The sequence below is a fragment of the Vanessa atalanta genome, chromosome 16 (assembly GCF_905147765.1).
Source record: "Vanessa atalanta chromosome 16, ilVanAtal1.2, whole genome shotgun sequence".
NCBI lineage: Eukaryota > Metazoa > Arthropoda > Insecta > Lepidoptera > Nymphalidae > Vanessa > Vanessa atalanta.
Genome location: NC_061886.1, coordinates 5,649,501 through 5,673,098, shown reverse-complemented (window position 1 = coordinate 5,673,098; position 23,598 = coordinate 5,649,501). Strand labels below are relative to the sequence as shown.

Genomic DNA, 23,598 nt, shown 5'->3' with positions numbered 1-23,598 from the left:
TAGTCGAATATCAAATTAAGTAACAAACAGGGCGCGGATTGGGTTTTCTTTTTATGATATGGGTTAGCGAAAGAGTATATGGGCCACCTGATGGTAAGTGGTCACCACCGCCCATAGACAATGGGGCTTTAAGAAATATTAAACATTCCTTACATCACCAATGCGCCACCAACCTTGGGAACTAAGATGTCATTTCCACAAAGGCCGGAAACCAGAACACAGCAATACTGAGTTTTGTCGTTTGGCGATGGAATATCTGACGAGTGGGTGATACCTACCCAGACGGGCTTGCACAAAGCTCCACCAAGATATTTACTTCAATTTTATTTATTTGCACTTCAATGTTATTGGTAATCGAAATATTTAACGCGACACACGACACGAACTTTAATGTGAACATGCCATAAGTCAACATAAAAGATTTCAAATCATAGAGGGGAAAATTGCATGTCATTTTCCAACTTCCTTCCAACCCGCAGTTGAACTTTCAGACTCCAGAAGTGGAGCAATTACGGACAGTTAATTTATAGTGTTTTAGATTATGATATATGACTTGTGGATTTCTATCTCATCTGCTTCAGCTATATGCATGTTCGCAATGCATATAAACAAACATAAAATATTCCGTTACCAAAATAAACTAAATGATTCATAAATTAATTTCATATATTAAACAATTTAGCTAACACCAATTTGTAGGGAAATATTTAACCTACTTTTATAAATGTAACTTTAACACACTTTATCACATTACCCTAAATATATAACATATTATTCAAAAATAATGAATGGCCGGCAGTATTTTATTCGCCACGTCTATGATTATTGGGCACAATATTTGATGCTTTAGTCAAAAAAAAAAATAGTACATAGGCCTCATTATTTTATTCGCCACCAAGTTTATTATCATTACATTAAAATTATTTATTGGGTTAAAAAAAAATTGTAAACATATATAAAATATTGAATCGTTATATTAAGGATTTCCCGAGAAATTTTATTAAACATTTAAAAAATATTTACAAAAAAAATTACAATTATTTATTTTTGAAAATATATACATCACACACTCATTCCACAGAATAATGGAATCGAATTGGTTCATAGTATTGAAATGTCGAGGCTATATTGAAAATGTATCACGAAATATTGACAGTTTTGTTTTTAAATAAATAATAGCTTTACTGGAGTCAATATCTCGCTTGACAACGGAGAACATAAAATAGTTGTCAACTTGCCAAGTTGAGACTTTAATGCGTTGGCGATGTCATAGATAAGGAAATAAAATAGAACTGACATCAAAATATGATAATAGTAAACTATCAACACATATTTTTATTATAAATAATTTAAAGTAATGCAGACATTTTTAACTTGGCCTTTTAAAAAATGTTAATCTAATTTCCAAAAAACACCGATGAATAAGGCATACTGTTCAATATAGGAATATATTAATGATAAAAAGCGTGGACTTGGTATTTGTTGATTTTCAGGCAAATGGTATATGAAATTTATTGTACTTTAATGACATGCTCTGTAATTAAATTTATGGAAAAGAGTATCTACTGAGTGTCTTGCTGGTTCTTCTCCTTTTCGATCTTAGGTTTATATTTAATTCTATACTGTAACATGACGATTCAAATATACTTTTGTAAGTCTACTTGAATAAAGAATAATTTGTTTTTTTTTAATTCTGACTAAATGGGCATCTCTACATATATATAGATATGAGTTTCATAGAAAGTATTAACCATTATTTATCATTACGCAAATAAGTTATCAAGGATAAAGAGTCAGCCTTCAGTTTAATAACAGATATTTTGACTATACGTACAGTTATGTTCACGCGATGCAATTCCTTACAATTTACAATGAAATAAACCTGTGATGGTAAGTCATTTGATATTTAAAAAAGGAAGTTGTAAGGAGATGACTTAAAATTATTCAATACTTTATATTATACAAATACAACTTCATATATAATTTATATTGAATTTAAGTATAAAAATGTTATTGTATTTTAAAACAAATAAAAAATCATGCAGCCCGTTATTGTATTACGTACAGAATCAAGAGCTGTCTGGAACTCTCTTACTAAATATATCATAAAATTTATTTCATAGATGGCTGTTTAAAGTTAAAATATATAAACAATATATTTTTGAACAAGTCTGAAATCAAGTACTTTGTTAAAAATAATTGGATACCACTTCTAATGTACTTCTTGTTTTCTATAACTAAAGTGCAAGATTGTTCTCTCTTGACCGCGTTCAATTTCGTAATAATGATGGAGATAGCATTTGCTTGTGCTAACAAATCTTTAGTCTTTTGTCGACTGTACTATTTGTTTTTATTTACAATCGTAAATGTAGGGTGTTGTTGTAAAAGCTTGTACACTAATTATGACTCGCTTTTACAAAGGAAATGTATTCGTTTTGCATTGTGTTTGTAAATATGAAGTAAAATTGTTTTTTTTTCGCCTTGAATTCGCTGATATCAAAAAGTTTTTTTTTTATAATTTTCCCAGGAATTCCTGGGAAAATTTCGCTACATTTAATTAAGAATTTTAATTACAGACGATACTAATAAATATAAATGTATATAAATCTTTTAGTTAAGTGAAAAAGTATACTGATTATGCGAGTAATACTGTAAAATATATATCTTTGTAGTGTACAGTTTATAAGAATATTATCTTTATATATTTCGATTCTTTATTCAAAAAATTAATAAATATTTGACACTAATTAAGCCAACTATATCAAAATATAAGTCACAAGCTTACAGAAAGAGAAAGCTGATATGTCCTGTCCTTGTCATGGTTTATCAATATAAATTAATTGTGATGTTAATATTCAATAAATTAGTATTAAAAACGAGAAAAATGTTGGCATTTTCTCTATTAACTTCAAAGTAGCTGACTGCTTAATAACGAGAAAAAATGCTAAATTCTTGCAAGAGCGAAGAAATCTAAATTAAATTAAGGATCTGCAATGCGATTACTTCTGACAAACGGGACCAATTTATTCGCCTTTATTAATACCTCAATTGATGTCGCATTGCAAATAAGCTTTATTTATTATAATATATAAACGATTCTTACTTAAATGGCTCAGCTATTTTATTTAAATAACAATAATATATAAATAAAGACTGTAGGTACATACTTTTAACATCAGACACGTTTCATCGCGGTTACAAACAAAGACGTTGCTCTTATTTTCTTTCTCTCGCCTTCGTAACTGATTTAATACAAAATCGTTAAATTATTACTGTAATTTATTTGGTTTGAATATTCTGACTATGCGTAATACTATACTGTACCTCCTGCATTATAAGTTATAATAACTGATTTTAAGAACCTAAAGACTTCTTTGAAGTACAATATAAGAAATAAAAACAAAACACAGTTTTTATAGAATGTTCATGCATTGCTCATTGTTCATATTAACACATACACTTAAATAAAAGCCCGTAAATATCGAACGCTATTACGTTAAAATAACGTTAAAATTATTTTACCAAGATGCTGTCGAGATTATTATAAGCACAAATAGATTTACGTGATTTGAACCCAATACCTACTAAGATCTATACATTGTATCTACTGGGCCACCTCGAATTCATAGTACATAGGCTTAATTGTACTATAGATTTCATCGACTATTTGAGTGTGTATGAATAGTAGTGTTCGAAATATATTCATAAATAATAGAGAAAAATGAAATTTGATCACGCTATTGCCGATGTAGCACAATATTGATTGATTTATTATTAGGCGACGGACAGAATGATGAATTTTCTACGTGTCATTCAAACTAATCGTGTAGGCTTTCCCTAACATATGTTTGTATAACTTAATCCAGGAATACACCATCCTTTTTGTTGATAATAAGCTTAGCAGATATTCTTTGTCTCATATAACATACGATTTTAATTCTACGTTAAACGTATTTATTTATTTATTTTGTGCTATTTATCTTTCGAAGACTAAGAAAAATATAATATTACTGTACAAATAAAAAAAAGTTTCACGATATCCTCGCTTATGTTAATATAATTTTGTCCCAAACGTGTCGGCACATTGCCATCAAATCTATGGTAATAAGTTAAGGGTTGGCAAACAAAGAAACAACAGAACAATAATTGAAAAAACATGATACAAAACTTATACAAACGACTTCACTTATATTACTGTGTCTTATTTTTTTAAATGTCAAAACACTAATAAAAGAAATGGAAATAATTAAATGGTTTGAATGAATGTCAGATACTACGCATATTTAAGCCTATCAAGTATTTTTCTTTCTGCATATAAAAGGTATGAAAATCTCCTTGATGAGTTACGTCGTGAACCAGAAAAAAAATCTTTAAATAAAATTTCGTTAACAATATTTTGCTTGCAATTCAATATAAATGTCAAGTATCTACTTACGAGCCGCATTAAAAATGTAAAACCGAATACTAATTAAAAGAGTTTGTTATAAGAGAAAAAAAAAAACGTGATGCATATTTTTCATACAAAGTTGCATTAATTAGAGAATTTTCGCATGACAACCCTGAAAGCAGTAAAAACGTCGAGAGTAATTGGAGTGAGAAATATCCAACGATACACGCAGTCTCGACACGATTTTTGTTATGACCTCTTTCCGAGATGTATTTTGCTTTTGCAAATATTAGGAACATCGATTGGGTTATTCGAGACATCGAGATTTATAAAACAATCGATTATCGTATTGAGAAAATCTATGACGAAATACGTTGTCTTATTTTTAAATAAATATATTTTATTTTATAACTATGCTTAGTGTTAAACGTACGTGGTTGTCGGGTAAATGGAACAACTGTTTATAAGTACAGTCTACGTGCCACTAACCATGTGGGATGATGGAAGATATTGTCCCTTGTGCACGTAACTCAATAGCTCATTCACCTTTCAAAACAGGACAGCTCAACAATACAGAAATACGGGTTTGGCAGTATTATAACATGAATGGTATTTTTTCAGAACAATATATATTTTTTTAATAATATTGACAATGTCCTATCACGAAGGAATTACAAATATTCCTATTGCCACCTTCAATAAGCTGAGAGCTAGTTCGGACCACAATTTATAGCCCATGGGGTCAAGATCGAACCTGCGACTTTTTACTTTGCTAGCCGGCCCGTAGACCAATGCGCTATTAACGCTTGTCAAATATTATTGTGAATAGAATATTTTGTATCAATAATGATATACTCCATACACAATAATATGTTAATTTATTTTATAATCATAATAGTTATTACTAAACTTTGTCAGTATTTATATTTAATGTATACTAAAAATTTGAAAGTACCGTCGAAGTTTTTTAATATAAGATAAAAAATGTAAATAGGAAACGAACTGACGCGGCAATCAGACCGTTAAAGATTTTTTTTATTACATTTTTAAGTGAACCGGTGCTTTTCTTAGTTACATTGTTAAAGAGAAAAAAGTTTGTCACTCCGTTTTGAAATACAACAACCATATAATGCAAATAGATATCGATTTCAATAGTAAATTCAAAATTTAAAATATATATTTTTTACATTAATTCACCTACAAAACAAGTTATTGATATTTTATTTAAGTAACCACATCCGGCAGACTTTGTCATGTACCATACAGTATAATCTGCAGTCATCATAATACTAATTTTAATTTTAATCCATAATACAGTAACTATTTTTAATTCTCATTTGTATATATTTAAAGACTTAATGTTAGGTAATAATTCTTATTTAAATAAAAAAAAAATATGAATATAAATTATATTTAAATAGTTTTAATTTTTAATTCATTTTTAGTATGACTACAATGTAAATCTAGATAGGTTTTTTGTGCGCTGAATTAGATCGTATCAGTTTAATAGTATTGTATTCTTAGTGCATTTTGACCTCTGGTGAATTATTAAAATAATTGTGTGTGCGTCACGAAGTAAAAGTATGAAGAGGGTCCTTAATAAATCTTAGTCAGCGAGGAACCGCGAGGAAGACTGTAATTTTTCATTAAGCAATGTCTCGGGCCGTGAAAGGAAGTGCACCTGCGCACAGGCGAATACGAAGTAGCGATTGCAATAGTGATTCGTATGCGGGTATCGTTTTGATATTAAAACAATAACTTATGAAATCAAAACAAACAGATTAGTTATACGTACTTATATAAAACATTTTAAATATGATAGATTTACTAAGATTAATTTATTTTGTATTTATAGATTAAAAATAATACCAAAAATAAATAAAAAACAAAAACATGTGCAGTGGCAAAGGCGGCCTTAGAGGTTTGGACATATCTAAAACGTGTTAAAGAAAGAAATGCAATACCAAAACTGTTTCAATTATAAAACTAAAAAGCAATTTCGTAAAGCCGATTCCACTTTGAACACGAAAAAGTTATAATAACTACTCTCAACATTTCTAACAGTAAAAACATCCTCAAATAAACCACCTTGACACAGTCATACTATGTGAATGGGTGATGTTAACTCATGACAAGATGTTAACCAAATTGACATCAAAACTAAAATGACGTCAATCAGAGCCAACATGAAACGATCGCGGCCAAAACAGAGGATTTTCTCCATTACTCATATTTACGTAACACAATGATTCACTTTTAAACGATATGTCAACATAAAAAGTTAATACAAATTTATATTTTTTTGGAATCAAGTCTCTTTAACTATACTCTTAGACTACACAGCAAGAATACCAATACTGAAATTAATTACATAATAATATGCTAGTTTTTATTAAGACTTCATCCAGTGTGTGCAAAATTTCCTAATCACTTGTAAAGATTATTAATTGGTTTAAAATGAAGTTAGATGATTCGATCAACCTATGAACACATGTGAAACACAACAAAACACTTGTAATTTGAAAAAAATGTAGAAGCATTATTTCGTTTTATTATTTTAATATTATAGCATATACGATTTAAACTTACTCACTGACTCGAACATGCGGTGATTAGTAAACTATTTACTATAGCTATCGTTATTATTCTTAACTATTTACTAATGCAAACAAATTTCAAATATTAGGTACGATAGCACCAGTAAACATAATCGTAATCTAAAAGTAAACAGCTCGAATGACATACCACACGAACCGTAAAATTACAACTCGTTTAATAACACGTACCTCTTTTTGTTCAGTAGGAGTACTGGTCCTTACTCCGGTCAAATCCTTCCATCTGAGCACACCCATGACTGCGTGTCGCACCCACGAACCTCGTCTTCCAGTCCTACTGTTCGATAGTTCATCCACAACACCACATAAAACTGAGTTCACAACCAAACCCCTCCCAGCTCCATCTTTCTCGCTTTTAAGCGCCACTTCGCCGCTTATTGGCAGGGACCTTCTCTCCCTCATAAAGCCCGAAAAAAATCGCCGGATGAACGAATCTCAACGCTTCCCAAATCGCAGCCTCACATCACACGCTTCATTAATCATCATAAGATCCGACTTCAAAGACCTCCAAATAAATCTGGTAGTATCGTTTATTTTTATTATCAGCTTTCAGGTCACCCAGCTGCTCGTCCCCTTAACCGTCCGACAAGTTTTTCAATTATCTACACGGCTCAAGAGACCGCCTCCAAAAATTCGCTCTAAATATCTTTGTCCACGACGATACACAAAAACTGCGAAATTCAAACTTTCACTTCGCACCCGGCGTTTTCTTTCCCTTGATGTAGGTTAAACTTCTTTTCATAAACAAAAAGAATAGTCAACACTTGTTAACACAAATTCATACATACGTCCAAATTAAATATACCTCACAAAATCACACATTCAATATATATTGATAACCAAAACAATCCGATTGGAGATAGAGTACAATGTTCCGGAACTGTCAAAATACGATCGAAGCGTTAGAATTGACTATTAAACGCAACGAAACACGACGTCTACACTGACCCGCGTTCGTAAACCGAATGGAGTGGCGCGTGCCACATGCTTCCACCGTCGCCATTTCGCTAAAGGTGCTCCATCTCTTTCGTTTCAAGACATTTTCTGTAAAACAGATAAGGACAAAGAGCGCATTCAACTTTCAGATGCAGAACGTGAAGACAAGACAGGTGAATGCAGCAAGCCGAAAACAAAAACTTTATTACAGAATGCGAATATTTCCATCAAAAAAACTATATCCATTAAAAGATAATGAAAGATATTAGCGTTCAATTGAATACCTAAGCTTCTTTTACTAAGACCCACGTATTAAAACCAATTATTACGCTTGAATAAATTAACATTAAATAATAAATATATACGAATACATACAAATTGACCTTAACTAAGAACTTATTCCCGTGTACTAAAGAGTCAGGGTTATTTTATTTTAATTCCAACCAACAAGTATTTTATTTCAACTAAATTATGCTAAATAATATAATTACAACTTTGTCCACACGTAGCAAATAGTATATAATTTTTTAACCGCCGCACTTAAAACTACTACACAAATCAACATTTTACATACAACACAAACATTGCTAAAAATTAAAGTCACTTAAGTTTTTGAAACAGAAGCAATACTGTATTCGTAATCTTAAAATTCTAAATAATATTTTGAATTTGTAACTTTTGGATCATTTAATAGAATACCAAACGAATTCTCTTTAGTCAAAATTTCCAATTACAAATCGCAAAAACACATTTGTATGTAGGAGTGGTGCGCGTGGGAATATCCGGTTCACAGTCAGGCATGGCGCATCACCCCATGGGGAGCAATTGGAACAAAGATTCAACAGGTGCAATTGCAGCTGGTTCCGAAGTCTAAATAGCTTGAGGGAAATCTTAGAAAGCCATCCGGCTGTATAGGAAGGATGTGGTTCTGTATATTGTGAAGAGACATTTTTAAGGTTTGAACCAAAAAAAAAACCTCTAAGGAGGTTGGAGGTGCATTTAAAAAATATATTAAACTTGTATTTATCGCGTCGCTTTATTGTAAAGATTTCCATGAAATCAATTTAAAATTGGAATATTTTTTAAGTCTGTCATTTTTTTAAAACACAGTATCGATAAAATTCGTGTAACCTCAATGCAAATTCTCATGTCGCATCATATGTTGATTGTCGCTTCAAACATTTGGTTAGCCACGGGATAACAATAGCAAATACAAACAATTTCATATTACAGTGACAACGTTCGAATTACAAATAGCGAAGTAAAAAAAGTGTCAAATTTAATTTAAAGCGCTGGTGTTCCACTAACACACAATAATTAATAATAGTTACAACAAAATGTATTCTTTAGGATATAGGCCGTTCTAAATTCAAATAGCATAACTTTTTTATTGCGTAAAAAGTTACTGCTTTTGTTGCCAGTGCCTTAACTTTTCTACTTTATATCGTTTGTTTTTAAATACAAAACTGGCGAATGTCCTCAAAAGTATTTTATTGACAATAATAGTTTATATTCAAAGCTTTGTATATATATTCTTATTTATAATAAATTCCGTTTTTATAACACAACATAAGGTTGTCGTCATTGAAATGTTTGCTTATTTTTTTTTTATTGTACTACAAAATAAATACTTAAATACGTAGATCTTAATTTATATAATATTCGATAATGAGAGTAATAATTGTAAAACGTCTTTACATATTTTATATAAATATTAATGGTGTTTTTAATATGATTGTGTAATAAATCATAATTTCTTAATAATATTTGACATCAGCACAACTTTCCACTTTGAGGTAAACGACACTAGATTTAATACGGTACTTTCTTTAAGTATAGAAATGGTTTAAAATGTTAAAACCTCACTGTTTGCTGGAAATTTTCTCTTTCTAGAAACGTAGCATGACGCCGATGTGCGTTCTGTGCAAATGGACGTTACTTTTCATTTAGAATGAATCTTTTTACACAAATGCTATGATAAAAATCTCTCAAGGGAATCGCTTAAAAGGATTTTCTGTCTTTAATCAGTGACAATTAGTACAAAAAAGGTTCCTGTTAGAAATTTACAAGCATTTATGTCTTAACAATTGACATTATAAATTAAAAGTAAATATAAACATATATAATTAAAAATATTTTTTTTTTTTTTACGGCTATTAAAAGAATAGATAGTTTCCGGCATGTTATAAAGCCTCTTTACATATTACATACATTTTGTATAAAAATAATAATATATACTTATATACAACTAAACGATGACATGATCTTCAACTGTACGTTGATTGTATTATCCCAAAAACTTTCACACGACAGCAAAAACTTTTACCTCAATCGTATGAATGATTTAGGAACATACGTCACAGTCAATCCGGTGGACGTTGTTCTGCCTCTGTGATATACCAATTGTCATAGTGATCGTTTTAACGGTAGGTAAGTTGACGGGCCTCTATTTCTGTATCGAGTTACAATAACTTGGATATCTTAAAATACTTCTACGTATAAATATACTTTTTTTATGTTATCGGTAGGCGGACGAGCAAATGGGCCACCTGATGGTAAGTGGTCACCACCGCCTAGACAATGGCGCTGTCAGAAATATTAACCATTCCTTAGATCACCGATGCGCCACCAACCTTGGGAACTAAGATGTTATGTCCCTTGTGCCTGTAGTTACACTGGCTCACTCACCCTTCAAACCGGAACACAACAATACTGAGTACTGCTGTTTGGGGGTAGAATATCTGATGAGTGGATGGTACCTACCCAGACGGGCATGCACAAAGCCCTACCCCCAAGTAAACATATTTTTTTTTATATTCATTCGCCATATTTTATGAGCAAACTTTCATAATCAACGGGCAAACTCCAATTCTATTTATCTCCTACAGATATACATTTTTATATATTACATAAATATATTTTATATTGTTTAAAAAACAATAAAACGGAAGAAATCTACTTATTTGATGTCCAAATATATTATCAATATTGTCCATTTATTTATTGCCACTATCATATTTTAGAGCATATGCAGGCGGATGACATAGACCTGTTGTATTATACTCCTATCTGTAGTTACATTCACTCAAACAGGAATAACTCAAAATAAAACCTACCTTCAAGTAAATAACGTATTTAGTTATTATTATTTAAAGCCTATATTACAGTGACATAATTATATATGGTTGTTTAAGAATTAAATAAAGCTTAAAATAATGAACAGTAAAAAATGATGAATGCGATAATAGAGTGAAGTTCGAATGTGAGAACTCGTTAACTAATTACTGTTTAACTATTCAGACGATGTTGGAAAGAGTTATTCATTTTAGAAATGTGTTTCACGGTAATGAGAGTTTTAATATGACAATTTATTTATCTTGCTGAATTAATTAACAAATATCGTCAATATTTATTTTTCTCACAAATATTTGTTAGAAGAATTACATAGTTAAGTGTTATTAGATTTTTACTAATTATTTCGTCATTAAAGATATCTATTACTTTGTTTATTTTTAAATTTTGTTTCTCTGATATCTCCTTAAGCGACGTGCAATTATAAACAAATTAATAAAACAAAATAATAAGTGTATTAAAATAAGTTACTTGATTTACTTTTCTATATGTTGTAATGTAAAATTTTTGTGGATTTTAATTTTAAAACCACAAATCGTATTGCGTTTAGAATTAGATAATTCTATTCTCCGAATCTAATACTCGATGAAGGTCTGCGATGTGATTGCCTTATAAAAGATCACGTTCGATTAGGGATGTTACAATTTATCGATAAATATTTTAACTACTTAAATTAAGTATAACTTATAACCAACAATTCTTAATAATAAATTTCTATGTAACGATAAAACAAAAAATATAATTTATGATATTTCTTTATTGCAAAAAAAAAAACACTGCGATAAGGTATGGAATACAATAGCGTATATCACATTGCGATTGTATGCGAAACTATGACATTTGTGAAATAACTAAGATACAGATCGATTGCAAAATAACTCAAATCTCACACCTAGTGTCACATCTCTATAGCTGTGATTACATAAGCGATGCATCAGTTATGCAACTGCATGCTCCTCATTTGGCGGTCGTTAGTATAGGCACTGGAACAATACTAGACTCCATAACAATCTATATTTTGGAACACACACAGACTACAATTTGACGAAAATTTAAACTAAAATCATACATGATATGTATGTCGATACAATTCTGAACTACAGTTACGTAATGTATATTAAGGATTCTTAATATTTTCTGTGTCTGTATCTTGAAACTCGAGACATGTATGTATAATGTACACATTGTTTTTTTTTTGGGAAAGCAAATAAAACGAATACGTAACGTTTAATAACGTTTAATAACGTTTTCGGTAGAACGGTCCCGTTTTGTTAATATATCAAAGGTGTGTACTTTAATTATAAGTATTCAAAAAAAATCGTTTTGCTTTTGTTGATTCACTATAATATTCGACTCGCTCCATCCGCACTTTGTTTAACAAACTGAGAGTACCTATATTTACTTATGATTTGTATATTAATATTTTCGTCATCAATGTGAATAATTCTTGTGTAAATATATTTTCATATTGTCATTATTGATATTGCTTTATAAATGATCCTTTATGCATTCAATTGGTAATTTGAATTAGTAATTTAAGCCTTCCTTCCTTATATTGTTTTCCTTCAGTACGATGCTGAAAAACCACATGAAGGTTTGGGATTTTAATATTTCAAAGTTAAATGCATATCGATTTCTTGGCCATCGTTTATAACAATAAAAAAGAACTATCGCTTATAGCAAAGTTTTAAGTTGTTTATGGTTTATTATACTTTAATAAATATTTAAATCGACTTTATTAATCCAGATTGATTTGTCGTATTATGTTGGCGTTAATTCACTAATATCATAACGTCTTTACTTCCCTTTCAGGTTTATACACTTTTTTAATGAAATAAAAGTTAAGCCCATTTAAAGATTCCTACTCCCACAAAAATCAATAAAGCTATGATCGGATATCCGACTTTCACTCTACACTAATATTACTAAATAATAATATTTAAATTTGGAATAGACGACGTAGTTTACATATTTATCTGTGACTAAATAGTTCACTATGATTATTTACTATATTTAAGAAACAATTTGTTTTTCTACGGATGGTAAAATTGTTTACGAGGCGATATACAAAAGCGTTCCCGTGAAAATATTTTTCAATATAGCAACGATTTTATCGACTAGTTACACATAACTCATAAACGATCAGTTACTGATGTACAATAACGATTCATTAAATATAGGAACCCGACATAGCCATACGCATCCTTTTTAATCACTTGTTTAGAATAGTGAGCGTTTTTATTTTAGAGTTTTCGAAAAAGTTTCAATGCAAAACGTTGGTACAAGTGACTCGTCCTAGATTTTCTTTTTTTTTTTTAGTTTTTATTATGATGTAGCTTGCGTTCATAGCATGACACACTTACTATAAATTATATTAAGAAAACCTCATCACTTGTTTTCGTTTTCAATCAGCGCTGTTTACACCTGGGGATGAAAACAACGGAGCCAGAGGAACTCATTACTTAAAAGGTTTTTTTTTTTATTCTTTATAATATGATATTCATGATTCCATGTTTAATGTGTTTAAAACGCTCGTATTTGGAACATGTCCACGAAAATGTAGTTCAAGCGAATTTTTAATGATACCACTGGGCTTGCCAAGATATATTTCAGGCAATTGTACTTATGAGTCCACAATGAACGATCGCTTTGCAGCAGTGCAGTGTTTGTTGACTCTGCCAAGATAACTATTGACTCGGGCTATTGGTTAGGGATACTAATTTAAATGACATAAAAGAAGCAAATTATTGCGAAAATTTATGATACCATTATTATTATTTTTTTTTAGATATCTTTGGTCCTTCCCGTTTTGTTTAAGATCTCAAACCTAACGACGATAAATAAATAGTAACTGAGAAGACCTTAATATTTTATGCATCGAAATGTCAAAATCGAATAAATTTTATTTTATGTACAAAAAATACTGCAACTGGTAAAATAAATTACTCAAATATTTATTGGGTTAAAAAAATAATTTGCATGTATTAAAATGTTCTCTACATAAAAAAAAAATCTAAAGCGAAGCACTCAAATTCGACTGAGATTCGACATTTTGTGACAACGACAACAATGTAACAAAATGTTTCAACTTCTATAATTCCATATATCAGCATAATTATATTCCATTTCTAAACGTACTTTAAAGTAACTAAAAAATACATCAAAGATTATGTCAATAGCAACTAAATATCTCTTTGTAAACATTTATCGTCGGCGTGGCTACTGATCTATTCATTATATTAATTGCAAAACAAACTTATCCGATTTAGCATACAATGTAGATTGCACTGGCCCAGCCTCTTTATGCGAAGGTCAATCAATAACCACAGGCTTGCTGACTCAGACAGGACAGTTGTATTCATAACCAGGTTACGAATCAAATGAGGATAATAAGAGCTCAGTAATTAAAACGACCAAAAAAACATCATATATTAATTTCAATATTTACATAACAAGTAACTTGTTGATACATTATTATTTTTAGAATAAAAAATAAAATGGAAACATTTATAAGATTGTTAAATTAAAAAAAAAGCAAGGTATTTATATTGTTTAATAGTTTTCACAGACTTCAATTTTAAATATATTTTTAAAGAAACAAGATAAATAAGGGTGACATATATGTTCATATAAGTATGTACATAAAAACTGGTCAAATAAAAATACTTTCGAACTGTAACCAGCGCAATAGAAACTGTTTTGGGTAAATTTATTCTAGTGTTGCTATAATAATAATTCCGGTTCTTAAAACATAACTAAACCTAATAATTTAAGAATGCTTGAATTTTACTGACGAACTTAAAACCCAAATCTCCCAATATCTTAAAAGTTAGCCTTATCGATAACGATTCTACCTTAAATTGTTCTTTAAAATTCTTTTAAAAGGGTCGAATCAAAGTGTATAATCATTACCCGAAACGAGGACAAGTTAGATAAAAAAGTTGAAAACACTAAAAGGTATGTCGGTTAAAACATTTCGAGTTTAATTCGTAAATACATATTTCAACAAAATAAACATTTTACATTTTTAAAATGAGAACAGCGAGATGTATGTATATATTTATTACATTACCAGCCAGGAAAATTAATGACGCCATATTCTAAATAATAATGCAGTTATGTAAAATACGAATGGAGTCATAAATTTAAATAAAGACTGATTTAATTTTTACTATTCACTTCGTCCAACTTTAATGTTGCCAACGGGAAATTATACCCGTGTTTTGGGCGGTTAAAGGTTTATTTTTTCTATGTACTACATATTATTAATAAATCTTTATTGTGCCAGCGACAATATAATGGAATATCTTTTAATAACATTGAATTTTTCTCAGTACATGTATCAAAATAATGTTGTAATTAAATTTTTTTTTTAATTTTTTAATGTTTTTCTTAGTTTATTTACATATCCAGATGTTATCTTAGTGTGCGTGACGGCTACGCTTGACACTCGCGAAACATCATACCAGTGTTCGTGTATTTAGTAAGTAAATGATGACCACATTATTTTACGCGTTCTAGTCTTTGTCAGTCTATCTAGACATTTAAAATATCATAGTAAATTTGAGGATCCAGGTGTATATTCTCAATAACCATAAAATGATGACTAAGGATTTAAGTATGTGGATTTTAACACAACCTTGTTTAAATAATCACTTATTTTTACCTGCCCAATTCACATTCCAAAGCTTTGAACAAAAAAATCACGCAGTTTTTTTCGCTACTCTTCATCAGCTGTAAAATGTATTCCTTTCGTGCCCGTGATATGTCTATTAAAACGAAGTGTATTGTAATATTCACGAATTATAATACTGTAACTGTATGGGTCGAATATTTGAAATATTAGGTACGCCTATCCATGCTTAACGAAGCTATGGAAGTCCTCCTTCTCTGCAATACCGGGAGTTGTGGGGGCGGTATTTACGGTTGATTAAAATTAAAAATAAATGAGATGTATGAAAGTCATTGAAAATAAAAATTACTAAAATTTAAATTGAATCATTCTTCTTTTTATAGTTATGCCTTTTTTTTCATGAAAAGTTTAAAAGTTTCTTGTTAGGTGGGTTGAGGTCCAATCGACTTTTAGAAACATGTTATAACGTGTAGTAAGAATGATGACTCAAAACAATTCAACTAGTTAATAAAAACCTTAGACAATAAGATTGTATTTTTTATTTTGTAAGAATAGTCTACTTTTAGGATATCTACATACTCACGAGTCTCCCATGTTATTGGGTACTGGTCTAATAATACTTCCAAAAAACCGAAAATAAAATTTCGAACCAACCCATTCAGTTTTTGTATGCTTAATTTTTATTCATTATAAAATATTCTCGAGGTGAACAAGGACATCACAAGGAAACCTACGTGTATCAGATAAAATTCCATGTATCAACCGACCCACTGCGGAACAGCATGGTGAAATTTCGTAACATTTACCTTAAGAGCATAAGAGGACTTTGCGATCCAAACCAAAACTAAGGAGCACAAAATATAAATAAGCAGATTCACTTGTATTACACACTAAACGTATAAAAATACAGACACACTACAGAAGCACTTATCATAATAAACACGTTTGTACAATAAGGCTTATCGCTAAATAGCGCTTTGTTTCAGCCTTAAGGTTAGAAATTAGCAATGAATGCTATGACAGATGGTGCAATAAAAAAATAAGAATTCAATTTATAAATACATACCAAATCGAGTATATACGTTTAAATTATGTTGATATTTATCGTAGAATAGTAATAAAATATAAAATTACTGGATATAAGATGTACCACAGATATAAGTAAGCCTAAAATTTCTTCATATGTATTTTACATTTACATTAGCAGCCTGTAAATTTCCCACTGCTGGGCTAAGGCCTCCTCTCTCTTTGAGGAGAAGGTTTGGAGCATATTCCACGCCACTGCTTCATTGCGGCATAATTTCGTTGAAATTAGATACATGCAGGTTTCCTCACGATGTTTTCCTTCACTGCCGAGAACGAGATGAATTATAACATAACATAACATAAATTAAGCACATGAAAAATCAGTGGTGCTTGTCTGGGCTTGAATCCGAAATCATCAGTTAGGATGCACGCGTTCTAACCACTGGGCCATCTCAGTTTTTATGTATTTTGATCTAACTCAATAACAATTAAAATCGAAATATTTAGTCATTGTTGCACTAATGAGAACTTTTGTATAATATTAATGGAATGTAAATTCTATGGAACCAGAAAGTAGATTCTACCGATTAAACAGAGGAACAAAGTAAAAGACGAAGGCGGCAAAGATTTTAAAGAAGTATCAGGTTCAAGATTATCGTAAGGTATTATCGCTGGATCTTTTGAAGATCGAAGTCGTAAGATTTTGATAAATAAGATTAATATTTTATTAATTAACAATATGAAAAACAAACATACCTCGTCAAAACTGATATTATAGAAACAACGTAAGATATACATCACACACGTGCGCCCAAAAACCTTAATCACAGAATAATGAAAAAAAAAATACAATATGAATATTGAAACACTAGTAAGTTTACTCTATAAAAGTAAAAGGGAATGACAATAATGTGTTAATCCACGAGGTCATATTGAAATCATCTCGCCGTTTACTTTCAACCCAGGGTCGAAGATGGCAAACACATTTTTTTTTAATTTAAGATTGGTAAGCAGTCTGGCAAATCGGCCACTTGGAGGTACGTGGTCACCGCCATCCATAGACATTGGTAATTGAAGAATGATTAATCTTCCTTCAACTTTGGGCATTATAAGATGTTATTGTCTTTGTGCCTGTTACACTATCTCACTCACCCTCCAAAACGGATCACCAAATTATTAGTTTTAGAGGAGTGGATAGTACCTACAAATGGACATGCAAGTCCTACCATCAACTAATATTGAAATAATATATTATAAAATATACTACATTTTTTTAGATTAGCGAACAGGGATGGTTCACTTCATTATAACTCTAATCTTTAAAAACATTACTTAAAATACCAGATAAAGAAAATCGCAGTCCAGAAGTAGGAACCAAATCATATATCGAATACATCAGCATCTGAAGTTACAGTAAACATTAATTCATAAGATAACATACTTAACAAGGAACTAATGATTAAAAGTAAAACGGAGCAATCTATTGATGCTTAGAAGTATGTATCGCGTGACGGCATTTGTGATAGTTTTTTTACCACGTGACGATATGTACGATTTTTATTCTACAAGTCGGCAACATATTTTAAACAGCTTTATTTCTATTATTAAAATGTTCCATTTCACTTATGTTGTTTATCTAAAATTGCTCCACATATTTCGGAAAAACTACAATTCATCAAATTTAAAATAACATGCTTTATACGAGAATGCACAGGCACATTTGACCATTGTAATTTTTCAAGTTTATACTATTTTTAGAGTTAGTTAACATTAACAATGCTCATTCTACCGAAATGAAGAGGCAAAATATAAGTAATCACTGTTTTCCTAGTCATAAGATATAATAGGGGAGCTTACAATGTCCTGCATACATCCCACAACTGGGCTATAGCCTACTCTCATCTTGAGGTTAAGGTTTGAAGTTGCCAACGCCACTTAATACGGATTGGTGGATACGCATGGATGGCAAATTTTCACCCGAAACGTTTCCATCGCACAATGTTTTTTTGAATAATAATAATAAATGAAAACAATAAAAAAACTACGCCTCTAGGACGTACTTGAATTATTTCCGGTTTGATACTATATTATAAACAATTTAATTGCTTTAATGAAGGAAAAACAGTTCATTTTCCTGGATGACCAGTCAACGTCTGTAAAAATCGGGTTAGGTTAGCTTGGCGCCACAGCAAGGCAAATGTTTACGTTGATACCGACGTTAATTGTATTGTTAATGCATTATATCAATAGGTAAATAATAATTATATTTGTAAACCATTCTAAAGCACACAGTTACATACATATAACTGGTCATTATCTTACGGATTTAATTAATACATATATTCTGTTTCTACGTAGTTATATATTTTCCATATAGTAAATAATTTATTTTCGAACGTGCTGCGCTGGATTGTTTAATTAATAAGCTTATTTAACATTACATGTTTATGCTAATCAATTACAGATAATAAAAAAAAATACATAAATAAGTTCTGAAAAGTAAGATAATTATAAATTAATAAAATTAAGATATTTTAAAAATAAATAATAATCTTACTCACAACTACTGTTTTTTGGAGCGAAATTTGTGTAAACGAAAAAACTGGCTCAACATACTTCGGAGAATAAAAAACTACACAAATTTAATAAGAGCGATCCAAGACAAGACAGAACGACGCAGTTTATTTTTCTTTAAGGTGACCCTTATAATTTTAGTAACACATTTTTATATTTTTATAGTTGTAGTTTTTGTATACTATACAATATAATTTTTGTTGATTTACAATATTCACATACAATGAATAATAGTTTTTTAATCATCCAAATATATAGTCATGTAAAAAATTGGAGCAATGTAAAACTAGCTGAGGGTTTCTAATAATTCAGTCAGCATGTTCAAATTCTACAACTGTTTCATTTTAAACACGAATTTCTTCGAAACGAACAAAGGATCGAGTTAATGCAAGCTTCCGTTCGAAAACATTTTTAAATCTATCGTAACATAAACAAACAAACACAACGTGCGGCTTATATAATAAGTTTTATTATTTTATCTATAAGTTCTGTTATAATTATAACTCTCATTATTTAAATATTTTTAAATTACTTATCATTGTTTTATTGATGTTCATGTTTATTACTGTTCTCCTCGCAGAATACGATAATGAAATGTCAGTAAAATACATGTATACGAAATTGACATTAATTATTATAATATTTAAAGGATATAGACATGAAAATAGCGTATCACCGTAAATCGAGTTTTGACATTTTACTAGTGAGGTATGATTTGAGTTATTTCAGAATATCAATCGCTTCGTTTTAATCTATCAATTTATTAAATATTGTATTCTATCTAGTGACGGATATTTTTGGCTTAAAATATAATATCGCTTTATTAAAAAATTGGACAACCTCGTGTTGCTGACAGGGCCGGCCGCCGCCGTACATTTAAGTTGTTGACGGCCTAGGACGGTCGAATATTTTTTTTTTTCAATATATTGTCTCTCCAAAAGTTTTTAATGGTAAATATAACCTTCATTATGGTTTATAACAATCCATAAATATGTCATTTATCCATAATTGTCACGTTTTTCTTGGTAATTGTAGCTTTCCTCAAAATCCGTGACTGACAATCGAAATATATAGCTTAAAAATTCGTGGACAGTCTCTTATGACCTCTTTCCTGTAGCTGTAGCCGTTAAGGTAATTACCTTTAATGTTTCAAGTCATATTTCAACTAATACATTACTTTAAAAGGTTGCTCTTTTCTTTCTTTCAAAATTAAAACCGTTTGACAAATTGAATAATATTGTACTAAAAATCGAAAAGTTAGAGCCAGAAAGGGTGAATAATAAGTTATGCCGGCAATTAAATCTTTCAAATTCAACCAAACCTAATTTTATGGAACAGTTTGCTCTTTATAAATATTTATACTTGCGATGCATATCTTAAACAGTTCAAGCTAAAACAATTTATTTATGGTAAAAATTATTCTTAATTAAACATTTCATAAAAATCAAACATAAAAAGAAACGCATAATTTTTTTTTATTTAATACCAGCGACCTGACCCAGTTTCGCTCGGGTATATTAATATAATTTATGTCTAGAACTCAGGTATTATAACATCTTAAGAAAATTTTGTAAGATTTGGATCATTATTTCCTACATACAAACAAACAAATTTTACCACTTTATAAATCTGGTTTATTGTGGTTCATATAGAACACGAAACCAATAATTTAATGTATTATTTCAAATATTTTAAAAAATATTCTATAAGAAAAGGCAACACAACAAGTACGAAGTTTAAGGCATAGGGCATGACGAACGTTACAAGATAATTCTACCACGCTCCGCTTACCACCCCACGAATCTTTATACCTTTTATCATTTCCGCCGATTATTTTTACGAACCGACGATCCAGTGGCAGTTGAACTCGAAACGGTCTTTAGTCTAGCTGGAAAAATGATTGACCGTGTCTTCGAGAAACAGTTATTATTTCCTGATTTCATTTTTTAATTTAAAGCTTGATTTCGAACTGACAAAGGACATAAAGTACGGTTTTCAAATTTGTCATAAAAAACATAGTAATTGTAAGAAATAAAAACAAACAATAATATTTACAATGTTACTTATCGTTTGGGTATATAAACTGACTCACTCACGCTTCTACAAAGTACTGGTTGTCAACCGCGACTTCGCTCTCGTTTTAGACGCTAATCGTACGATGATACTCACACAAACACTACTAAGTCTTTCCTTGTAGTTTAAGCTTGTATCATTCCATATTTTATCAAATTCGGTACTGTGGTTCGGCCGTTCAAGAGCAAAAGACAGATATTTTATATCTAGGAGTGATTACCATAACCCAATAGGTACTAATTTTACTATATTTTAATGATAAACAAAGGTTATAGAATATGGGATTTCCTAATAGCTCTTGTACATTATACACTATAAACAAATCTTGATTATTATAATATATTTATTTATAACAGCCTCAAATACTAATTAATTAACCATTATATATATTCAAAATGCTGATACTAACTTTGCCTCTTTTCAAATTGCTTTTTTCCAAGAATTAGTAGTGTATCCCTAACATTGATTATTATTTTTGGTCTCGAAAATTCAAGGTCACCATCATTTATTTATCTTTACCCCTACTACTTCCATTGGAATAGACAGTGGCGTAGCTATCGTAGAGCCAGCTGGTGCGAGGTATCAGGGCTCCGGAGTTCAGGGGGAAGGAAAACCTCCACCCTTTTAACATGATTTTTGATTTTCCTATGTATAATTTTGAAGGGCAATATAAGTTGAAGAGGGGGTAGAAAGGAGAGTGAGGGCCCGATTCTTTTTCTATGCACCCTTGCCCACCTAGCAACGCCCCTGGGAATAGCCTACACTAAGTAGTAAAATTTGGTAATGGAAGGGAATGTTACAAATTCGTACATAATTATCACTATGTCAAAATAAGTATGTACCTAATTCTTTGGAAATTGACGCTTCGAACTAGTGTAAAGAAGTAATTATTTCCTTTTCAAAGTTTCCAATTAAATATAATAATACAACTACGTATTTATTTCAAATGATATATTACATTTACACACGCATTATTTTAACATAATCGTTACCAACGACCAACTTGATTTAATAATTATTTATCTTCATGAATTAAAAAAAAAACTACGAAATAAGCATTGAAATTTAACACATCGCGCTTTTAAGTTTCAATCATTAACAAGTCGTTTCGAAATTAGACATAAAAATAGTTGGAAATAATATAATATGGAAATATATGGTTGTAGAGACGGTCGTTATTATAACTTTTATTCGACTGTACGAATTAAAAGTACACCGTAGTAACCATAGTTGTTATAATCCTCTACAAACAAAATCACTGATAAATAAATATACAACATTTTTTATATACAGTAAACACTATGAAAAAAAACTTACCTGAGAAAAATATGGCGGCAGTACTGCCCTCTGGTCGTCCAGCCTCGAACATTGTACTCGTTCAAGCAACTCGAATAGTTCGTGCTGAGCTCGGGCGCTACCCGTTGTCGTCGAGCTCCATGGCGCCGCAACGTGCTGCCGCCTATGGAAAATTATAGGAACTAAGTACTTGGCCGAGCTAAATTGATGTTGTAGTTTCATTGATGTCCGCTGGATGGCGTTAGTTGTATTTTAAGTAAATATTAAAATATACATTTCAACGATTATTATGATTAGAGTGAGTATATATATGTTTTAAATTATAGTTACCATTTTATAATGTTATATTATAGTAAAATGAATTCTTCATTTCAATGTGCTAAAAATAAATATGAGGGAAATAATCCAGTTATTTTATATTGACCCAAGCAATGCAGATTATATTGCTTTATAAATGCTTTAAATCAAAGCAACAGTTACTATAACATACAAATTTTGAAGACAAGTTATAACTTGACGGCTGTTGAATTTTGTGTGTGTATCGTCAGCGAATGTATGACTTCTATCGCAATGGAATGTCCGCATACATCATTGATTTGTGTCATGATTTTTTTAATAATAATAACATACTACATCGTCGCGAAATCTTATGGACACTTTATGGACACTTAAAATGGAACAATTTGGTGAAATAGTTTTAAATACTTATTTTTCATTTCGTACTTATATTGTTTTAAATCTATTTCTGGTGAACTTTTATGAAATGATAAATGCTCTATTTCTTCAATTAAAGGCGGACAGAGGACAGATGACAGGCGAATAGCCTGTCCTCTGCCCATTGGCGCCGTAATAAATTTTAATTATTCCCTACGTCGCTAATGCACCATGCATCTTGGTAACTGAGATGCAGAAGATACACGACAACA

General features: G+C 30.5%; 1 protein-coding gene across 5 annotated transcripts in view; it reads right to left on the bottom strand.

Moving 5' to 3' along the window:
- LOC125069689 (rap1 GTPase-activating protein 1) overlaps positions 1-23,598 on the bottom strand; it is a 264,762-nt gene that overhangs the window by 75,943 nt on the left and 165,221 nt on the right. For 4 of the 5 annotated variants that reach the window (XM_047679224.1, XM_047679221.1, XM_047679225.1 and 1 more), the window contains one exon: positions 22,694-22,835. In XM_047679224.1, coding sequence (XP_047535180.1) covers positions 22,694-22,835 — 142 coding nt within the window. Of the gene's footprint in view, positions 1-7,173; positions 7,950-22,693; positions 22,836-23,598 lie in introns of those variants that run through there. The other variant, XM_047679223.1, reaches the window with a different exon arrangement.